Source organism: Acipenser ruthenus, chromosome 16 (genome assembly GCF_902713425.1).
Source record: "Acipenser ruthenus chromosome 16, fAciRut3.2 maternal haplotype, whole genome shotgun sequence".
NCBI classification, from domain to species: domain Eukaryota; kingdom Metazoa; phylum Chordata; class Actinopteri; order Acipenseriformes; family Acipenseridae; genus Acipenser; species Acipenser ruthenus.
Genome location: NC_081204.1, coordinates 11,973,369 through 11,983,816, shown reverse-complemented (window position 1 = coordinate 11,983,816; position 10,448 = coordinate 11,973,369). Strand labels below are relative to the sequence as shown.

At 38.7% G+C, this 10,448-nt stretch overlaps 1 protein-coding gene across 1 annotated transcript; it reads right to left on the bottom strand.

Moving 5' to 3' along the window:
• Positions 1 to 147: 147 nt before the first annotated feature.
• LOC131697735 (beta-microseminoprotein-like) lies at positions 148 to 4,678 on the bottom strand. Its single transcript, XM_058988809.1, has 3 exons — positions 4,053 to 4,678; positions 3,055 to 3,154; positions 148 to 1,711 (listed from the first exon to the last, which is right to left on the bottom strand). Exons 1-3 carry the CDS (start codon positions 4,159 to 4,161, stop codon positions 1,591 to 1,593), a joined length of 330 nt encoding a protein of 109 aa, XP_058844792.1. The 5' UTR covers positions 4,162 to 4,678; the 3' UTR covers positions 148 to 1,590.
• Positions 4,679 to 10,448: the final 5,770 nt, after the last annotated feature.

Sequence of the window (10,448 nt, the reverse complement as noted above, 5' to 3'; positions counted from 1 at the left end):
GTTCTCATTATCCAGTTGGTGGACTGGATTACTAATGAATGTGGGTATAATGTCATTACTGTCCAGCTCTGCAGTAGGTAGAGTGGATGGCTTGCAATACACAGTACACAATTCAGCTCTAGTAGTCATAAAAACTTGCAAAGGATGTTGTAAATCGACATATTTTATTGAATAAAATAAACTCCATTTAAACAAAGAAGTAAAAATATTATACAGCATACATATTTTGATCTGTAAATAAATTCCAGCAGGGGACTATACTGGGCTTAATTAAACATAAAACAATGTGGGTACAGTTTCCCAAAAAATATTTTTTTCGAAACATTGAGAAATCAATTCCATTGTGTATCCAGGCCCTTTAACTTCCATCAGTGCCCAGGGTTTGTCACAGGATGTTCATATTGGTTTACTACAAATGCTTTTGTTCACGGAAAAGCTGCTTGTGACCCTCTGAACAAGCAGAATTATCACAAGTCATTTGGCTCACATTTTATGAACTAAATACACGTATGACATGAGGTTTCTGGTACCACTAATTCCTTTCTGATTTGCAAACAGGAATACATTATTTTGAGAGAATTTTTTATTAAAATAATGATGCATTAAAGAAGATTAAAGCAAATTATTGGGAAACGGCCCATTTTGAAACAGATTGAAACAGTATGATTTTTATCTAGACAGTCGTTTCAAACCTAAACATTACAAGATATTTTTCATATGGGGTTATATTATCTATACTATATATATATATATATATATATATATATATATATATATATATATATACTTATATATATATACACACACACACACTTCAAATGTTAAATAAAATAAACCATCTATCATAGGTCACTACTAACCATTGTCTGTTTAATGAGTAAACTTAAAACAGTTCACTTCCTTGGTTTAAAGGCAGTGTTGTCAGGCCCTTACTATAATAATTTGCAGAGGATTTTGTAAAAACAGAATATTCATTTAGCTTGCACAGTAAGATTACCAAGTCTCATACAACGGAAGACCTACACACCCTAGTTTATAGGGACAGTCCCTAGTTTTCTGTATATATCCTTTTAAAAGTATAGTATTTAGCTGCCCATTACTAACACATTAAAATAACTCAAATTATACTGTTTGAAACTGAAGCAGGGCTTCTTTCAGGATTATGCTGGTTTCCTTGTGGTTTCAGTCACTTTGTATCTCTTGTATTACAGTGAAACAGTTTATTCAAATTTTTTTTTTTTTTTATGGTTCTGCCTTTTTATAATGTCTGACCTTTAACCTCGGCTCCATCTGCTGTAGGCCGATTTCACTCCTGCAGTATGACCTGCAGCACAAATTTTTTATACTATGTGGCATTGCAATAGAAAATTCTGTATAGTGTTTCCAGAATAATGAAAATGTGCCCCTACCCTCAAAATGAATCTGGATTATTGTCCTTTTTTAGGGGGGGGGGGGGGGGTTCTGTTTCACTGTTGACAAGAGTGACAATGATGGTAGTGCATGTAATCCTCAAGTAAAGATGCCTTGGTTCTGTAGTGTTCTGGAATCTGAACACTGCGTGGATGTTGACTGATGGGTTGAAATCCCACTTCACCCGATCCAGCTGTAGGCCCGGCATTCCTTCTCCGGGTTTTCCCGGTAAACAATCCGGTATCCGCAGTCTATTGGGATTCGCATGCATTTCTTAGGCCAAGAGGTGGGCTTCATCGGGCTACGCAGAGAGAAAGGTTGTTACTAGTATTGCAATGCAAAGCCAAATCCAAATATCACCTAAATGAAATTATTCAGCAACGCCACTTAATGTTGCCCGTTTTCTGTTGTTGTCTTAGCAATAAGCTATTTGGGTCAGTCTGGGGTAACTTTGTTCCTTGCTATGTTCAGGATAGTAATGAAAGGTATCCGTGGTAATGCAAGAGAAGGAAGCTTGAGGGTTCAAAATATGAAACATGTTTATAAAAATGTTTAGAATAAGCCCTTGTTAGAAGTAGCTGTATTCCAATAGACAACAACGTGGTTTTACCTTCGATCACTGCCTTGACATGAAGGCAAATACAAGTCTGGAGTCTGATCTGGGATAGCACCGACCAGCAGAAAAGTGACAGCCGACCTCAAACTGGTAATCGACTAATCGCACCCTTCACTTTCAAAGCAGCAGCAGCAGCATAGTGCTGTTTTTGTGTGTTCAAAGTGTATACTAGTACCAAACTAGCACTGTCAGTATTTGAATTGGGCTGTGTGAATTACAGGAAAGTAATTGTGAAGTGTGCGGTTTCAGATGAATGGAAGTACAGTTACGACCTCAATCCATTACATGTGAGAACATTTAATAGCAGTTTTAAAATGCAGTGCACAGATGGCAAAGTGTTACAGAACTGCACTTGCACAATGAGAGAACCAAACATGATCAAATACGTTATTTATTTTATTTTTACCTTGACTATTTCACTTGGGTTCATAAGTAGACACGCTACCCTGAATGTGATATATTATTATAAACCTCCCAGAGGCTTCAGGCAATCTGGTTCTGAGCACAGTGGCTATTAGCCATGTACAGGAAATTCTTTCTAACCTTCTAACAAAGCTCTTAATAGCTGCCCGTGCTTCAAGGATATTACAGCATCTTTTTTTTTTTTTTTTTAATTTGTATTCTTTTATTCAGTATATGCCGATTTTTTTTTTTTTTTTCAAATACAATAGTTCTGCTGCTGTTGTTTCCTGGTACCTAATCACTTCCTGTGTTTTGTAGGTAAATTTCATTCCTGCAATGTGACCTACAGCACAGGAAGTTATTACATACCCGAAGGTTTTTGTACCATGTGGCATTGCATTCCCAGTTCTCATCACTTGGTGGCGCTTGGAGCTAATGTAAAGAGAGCCTTGGTTCTCACTCCTTTTGAAAGGAATTTAAGGGATTACAGAGCGTTAATGGAATTGGTCTCAACTTGATTTCCTTTGTTCAAAAGTCTCCCCCGAGTACATAATGCTCAGTTGAAGGCAACCTCTATACATTACTGCTGTTCTCAAACACACTCAAGGGTGTGCCGGCAGACTTACGTGAAGCAGGTGAATCCCAACTCGTGGCAGTAGCACTTGTCACAGCCCCTTGTGAACGTCTCTCCAACTTTGAAGAGCTTATCCTTGTACTTGCATTTGCCTAGCAGTTACAAAAGAGAAAATGGGCAGTCCCTGCATAAAACAGTACCACAAGGCATGAATTAAACATAATTAAGCACTCAGGGTGCAATAAGAACCAGATGCAGACAAACAGGCTTGCAATATCTAGCCTTAAACACCAGATGGCACTGTACTTCAGGTCAGAATGCAAGATCATAAGTCTGAGTTGATTGATAATGAAAACCCAATGTTTTAGCATTATCTACAAATTGCCAATTTAGGGAAAGGAAAAACAAAACCCCCCTTTTTTTACCCTCTGTAAAATGGTACCCTTTGATAGTGGCGGTAACATTTTGCCCAAAGTGGGGGAAGCACATATCTACCTCGCTTACTACAAAAAAGGGTACCCCAATATGTGAAATGTGCATTTTTTTTTATATATCTTTAAAGGAAGTATCTGCTATATTTGCAAAAAAATAACTTTTTATTGCCACTATTATTTTCATGTGTGTCAAATCTTACTAGGTGCAATTTTGCTCATAAGATCATTTTTTCTTACTTTTGAGTCTTAATGTGAGCACCATCATTAAACAATATCATATTTTAATATCTATCACATCTCAGAATGCTGAACGACATACTGACGTTATTTAAAGAAAGTACTCGATAATAATAAAACAAAACTATGAAAAACTACCTTTTAAAATGATTAAAATAAACGATGTAAAATATGTCAGCTGTAGGCAAGTTTATTCCTGCTAACATATCCATGGTATTAAAGGTAAAACAACTTCCATTAGAAATACATATTACATTTTTGGTTGTCATTTGTAGGCAAAAATTCCCATTATATATATCATTTACACTGAATTGTTACTTCTGTTTTAGTTTCTTTGTAGAATTAGACTCTGTGTGTGTGTATAGAGAATCATTCTTACCTGGATGATGGTAAATGGCTGCTTCACTGGAACTCAAGATGAGAGTAAGTAACAGGCAGACAGCCCACAGCAGGGCCAGCCAGCACCAGAGACACCTCACAGGTGCCATGGAGAACCAGAGAGAGACCAGCAAAAATAAGGTATAATTTAAAAATATATATATGTCTTCACGCAAAAGGTAAAATGGTTAGAAAGTCTTCTTTTAATAATATAATAATAATAATTATAATAATAATAAAAATAATAATAATAATAATAAACAATTGAATTCAAAACCAGGCTTTAAAATAATAATAAAACATGCCTAATTTCTTTAAAGGATAGTTCAAAAACTATTCAAACTGTCAAGTATCTCTGCAGAGCTACAGCATAGGGATTTTTTTTTTCTTTTTAAAGATCTGAACTCCCCTTTGCTCACGCTCCTGGTCAAGCCTGTCTCTAAGCAGCAAGTGAGCATGGCTCTGAATTTATACCCTGTCCACACCTGGGTTTGGCAGGTAAGAGAGACAGTCTGGTTCAGATTAGAAAATGAACTAATTCCGACTCTATTTCCTGTTATTTTCTCTATTTATTTTTTTTCCAGGGCTCTGTAATTTCAATACTACCTTCCCCCCCCTCTCTCTCTCCTCTCTCCTCCCCCTCCCCCTCTTGCTGCACTCTGTGAGCAGGACGCAGCTTGCTTTAATTTTGTTGTTGTGTTTAGGGTTGTGGAAAAGCTTGTTGTTGTGTTTAGGGTTGTGGAAAAGAAGGAATGTGACCTATTTCCCTATTCCGTGTTTCTCACAAGGCCTGGCAATCCAGCATTGTGGTCTCCATGGTTATGTTCCCTTGGTAACAGCTAGATTAGCCCCCCCCTCCTCCCAGGCCCCTTTTTGTCTTAAAGGCCTCTGGTTTTTCGGCTACAGCTACAGCGAGGGATAAAGATTGAACTGTTTAACTATAGTGATGGAAATCAACCCTTTTTCTTTTTAGAGGTGGTCTCTTCGTGATTGTATAACCAAGTTTAATTATTGTTTTTGCCAGGTGTTCATTTTTGCTTAATTATAATGAGATTAAAATATCTTCTGCCTAAAGGGGGTGTGGAATAGGGAAGCAGGCAGTGGATTATAAACCATTGTCTCAGAGGGTTGTGGTGTGCTTGCATTAGTTGTATATCTATCTGTCTGTCTCTTTGTTTATCTAGCTGCTGAATAAATGCCTGGCTCTTTTAGCACTACAGAAAGCTTGTTAGTAGTTTAGTATACAACAGTGGAATCGGCTGCCCCAAAATAACTGTCTATATAATTTATAAAAATAATACTGAAAAGAAAATCCCTCGCTAGTATAAACAGCACCAAGTTTCAGGCGTTTATTCACTTGGGAGTTGGTTTATTTCCTCGTGCACCTAACTAGCCCTGAAGTTCTTGCTCGATTTACTCCACAGATGGATGCTCTCTAGAGCTAACAGGACTTTAGAACCTTGAAACTCGCATTAAACAGCAAAACCATTTTCAAGTAGCAAAAACACACACAACAGCAAATTAAAAATGTCCTCAAGCAGTGCGCAATATAAACATGCAGGTTTCTTGCTGAGGTCAGGATCCATCCAGCTATTTAGGGCATCCCGGGGTATGCAATATGAAAGCATAGACAATCAATCATGATTTAATGTAACTGAGCTCAGCCACTGTGGTCCTATTAAGTATGGAGCTGTTAGACATTATTTATGATAGTGGGTGTCTGTCAAGCATCTGTGCCGCATGTCTTTAAAGAACAGTCCCAAAAGACAACTTCAGATCTGTGCAGCTGGAAGAGAACGGTGACTGATGGGGGAAGACGGCAGCTGCAGAGGATTGTGAAATCTGAGAAGCATCCATCAATATGCACAGTATACAAGCAAACTTCAATATAAGGGATGTGGGTAAGGGCAAGGCAACAAGGAATAGTGATTAAGGTACTGTGGACTTGGCAACCCCAGCCTCCGGCCCACCTTGTTCTCTCCCATACACACACACACACACAGACATACATACCTTCCCCTGGCCAAGGAACCCAGACATTCCTGCCCCTGCCACAGCAATGGCTATCCAGTATGAAACATTCCCCTGAAAACCCAAGCAGACGAAAAATAAACGCAGTGCAGCCAGTGAAACCCACAGTGATTCCAAACATCCAACTCCAAACGGCAGCCTCGGCCCAACGCTTAGTCAAAGTATTTCTTGTCCTTCCTCGCTGCCCCCGGCGCACATGAAAAGGACACCTTTGGACCCGCTTCAAAAATGTAAAACGACGTTAAAACTATTTCTCTATGTTTTTCCCTCATTCTGGTTAGCGAGATGAACACACATCATTTAAACGGATCTGTACACCTCAAATATGACAAAAATGCACTCCGGCCCTGTGGAATGTTTGAGATCTTTTTAGAAAGATTTTGTAAAGTGTTTTAGACATCATTTGATGTGCTTTTTGAAAGTCTCTTAAGCTAAACAAGATGAAAAGGGCTTTATGTTGTAAGAAAATGAACTAACTGTCTGGGATATCAGAGACCCTTAGCTTCTTGTTTAGCAGCAGGTTAGTGCTAACCGAGGCTTGAAAATGTTTGATCTGGCATTTAACATTATTACTTCGCCCCATGAGAGAGGCAAAAAAAACCTTCTTTCCCTGATAACAGCACACACTGCCCACATAACATCAGCACAGCTGCATCCCATTCATAGTTTTGTACTTGTATTGTTTTCATTAACTCTCTCCTTACAAGGTAATCAAGGATTGAGTATTAACTAGTCCTGAAGTGAATTTCGACTGCACAAATGATATTGGGAGCAGCTTATGTGGTTTCTTGATAGTTTTATAATGTTATAATGGTTTTATAACTTTCATTAAAAATAGTAGAAAACATTCCAGCATCTTGCTTTGAAATCTGACCTCATCCATAACTATTATTATGATTTGTTTATTTAGCAGACGCCTTTATCCAAAGCGACTTTCATAGACTAGGGTGTGTGAACTATGCATCAGCTGCAGAGTCACTTACAACAACGTCTCAGCCGAACTATAAAAAAAAAACTTGCTTGTGGTAAATTTAGAAATATGTCATCAACGAAAACATTAAGAAGACTTAGTCGAAACGACTGTTATTGAAAAACGGACTCATAATCTTCTGTTGTGGGAACCTGCCACAGTTAGTACGAACAATCTGAGTTTGAATCAGGGGGTCAGGTGGTCTTTCTACCAACATTTCAGGATTGATTTTCTCTTCTAATTGAGCTGGACTCCCCCCGTGCCATTCCTTCAGTCTGGATCGTTCTGTAATGAATAGCTTGATTTATCTGAATGTAATCCAAAAATCACCTTCCCCTGGCATGATTTCCACCAAGGAATGCAGCAGAATGAACACCTTTGAGCACTGTGCGGAGCAGGAATGCTTACAATGTGCTCCGATAGGCCCTCGGTCTGACCACAAGCAGAAAAGGAAACGCGTACAATGTGATTTGACTAATCAAGGCCTGTGATGGTTTATAAGGATGAGAAAGAAACAAACCATCTCAGCTGGACGTTTTGCAATTGCTTTGACCTCATTCAGCACTAAATACCAAAAACATAACTGTAACCATTTAAATAGTTGAAGTTTTCTTTTACAAAAAAAAAAAGATACAACTGGTCTGCTGTCATTATTCCTAGCTCTGCCATTTTTAGATATTATTTCTCTCGATCTATAAATGAGAGTTTAAAAGAAAGCTGGCAAGGCCTGACAAGAATACTGTATCAAACACAGACCAAACAAAATTCAAACACATTTATACAATTGCCAAAAAAAATGACTTCAATATTCCACTGACTTAATACTTTTGTGATATCGACAGATGGACTCAATATGTTTATAGATTCTAATACTGGGGGTGTTAAGATATACACACACTATAAAGAATGATTTGTTTAACACATTCCTCAGGCAGGAGGGAAAGGGGATGTGCACTTCATTTGAAAGCAGTGCTTTAAGGATTGACTTTGTGTCTGTAATTGTTTAGTTTCATGATGCTGTTTCTGTCTTTTTTGAAAATGATTAGTTGTGTTTCCCAGTGAGATGTTTATGGATTTTTAATGATCTTATAGGAAAGAAACATGCTTATATTGTTCTTGATTTACTTACTGCTTGTACTTACGGTCTCATTATAGTAGGGTACGTTGCTGCTCCACTAACATTAATTATCCCCTGCAAATGGGACAGAGTGGAGACTGTTGTACGACCGTACATGGGTATGTGTGTCACACTTCACATATTTGTCCATATATCTGGTGATCTGCTTATTCAATTGCCAACTGTTTCACCTGAGTGACAGCTCTAATTCTGAATTTACAGGGAGGGATGTGTGAGACATACTTGTTATCAATGAATAATGAAACTTAATAGGAAATGTGGATAATTATATTTGAATTAGTGATACTTAAAAAAAAAAAAAAAAAAATGTAACCTCTATTTTTCTGGGGTCACATTTGTGAAACAACATTGCTGTAGGTTATTTTTTTACAGCACAAGGCCACACTAATAACCCTGTTGTTGAATGGCACTGTGATTCTAATGTCAGGTTTCCATATGCCACCATTGGAAACGGACCAGTATTTGAAGTGGAACTCGTTTGGATTTCCCTGCAGAAAGGAATTGCTTTGGCCCGGTCACTCTGAAGGAGGAAGTGGCATTGTGACAGGGCGGAACCCCTGCCTGTAAATAGTATTAGGTTGGGCTGTGAGGGTATCAATAAAGATGTATTATTTTGTATTTAAGTTTGGCAAGGATGGGGTTAATTCCACCCCTGCCAAACTCATGTTTGGAATGTGCTTCATTGAATAATTGATCATCAATCAAGTCCCAGCCACATGGTATAAAAAGAAGCCAAATGCTGTGCTTAGGAGAGCTGGTCAAGTGAAGGCGAATGAGCTTGAGCAAGGAGGAGTGTGGCTCTGTTTTAGTGAAGGCGAGTGCTCAGCCTAAAACAGTAAAGTGTGTTTGTGTTTATTTTTTTGTAAACAAACGTGTGCCTCTGTGCTTTATCTGCAGCGCTCTGTTTCTGAGTTTACCTCCTGCTGGTAACCAGCCTTGACAGTGGCACTATCCTACCACAGGGCATGAAGAGGGTACATGTCGTTTTTTCTGGGGTGTGAGACAATACACTGTGTAGTTACCCTTTTCCAATTATGAGTGTAGTGTAACAGCTTATAATTAACACGTAGAAAGTGTTCAAATATTACTGAATGTAAATGCTATATATAAATGTGTTTTGATGTAGTTTTCAGCAGCAGCTGAAATTGAGGCTACCTGGTAAGAAAACTTGGCAGTCCACAGTAAACTATGGTAAATGGTGCTGCAGCTAAGTGAAAGGCCCTGTGTTCTCTGAAATTGGTGAAGGGTCTGCTTGTTGTAAAGCCTGCCTTAAGAACGGTATGGAGCTCCACAGTGTTGACAAGGTCACGGTGTAATAGGTGGTTCAATATCACATGTTAGGATGGGGGTCAAGATGAGGTCATCCTAAATTAACTCAGTTGCTCAATAAAACTGAGCCACCAACGCTATTCAAAACAGGTGTGTACATCAAACTGCAGTTTTCCAAGACAAATTTCAGGGAGACAGACCACAAATCGAAGCACAAATTACTGGCCAAAGTCCATGGCCAACTGTTATGACTGGAAGGGGGTCTTTCCCAGATGGTTCGTCAAATTTATGTCTATCTAGTCTGAGCTAGTTCAGAGTCATCCATCAACAACCAGCTGCTGTTTTGCCCTGCTTGGTTGCTAACGCTTTACGAAAGGTACTGTGAGTTTTGTAAAACCAGACATCCATGTGAAAACAAAAACAATGGAAAGAAACCATGCTGTAAACACACAGTGGTCGCTAACAACCTTGCTTTTTTTTTTTTTTTTTTTTTTTTTTTTTTAGGAATATAATAATATATAATTAGTCTAGGGAGGAAATTATCTCCAAATGCAAAACAACTCTCCACTGCAAACACGGCTGCCAGTGAGTGCGTAGACAGGCACACAATTAGTGGACAGATCCATTGGCATAAAACTGTGCGCTGTGAATTCTCAATGACCGTAGTGGAAAATAAGATGAGTATGTCAATAGTCTGCTATGAAAGGGCAGTACTTCCAAGACGGTGACCGAATGTCTCAATGGTTGACAAACTATTCTGTAGTTTTGTATCATTCATAACTGTGAAAGGTGGAGGGTTATTTTCCCATGTGACATCATATGACTGGAACGAGCTTCCACTTCCAGATCTAAAAGACAAGTTAACGTGGCGAACAAAACATAGTAACAGAATAGAACAGTCAGAGCCACTGCCGCAGGAGCAGGGGGGCGTGGCCCCCGCACTGTGGACTCAGTGTGTGCGTTCTCATTGGTTGTGTTATCTCTGTATC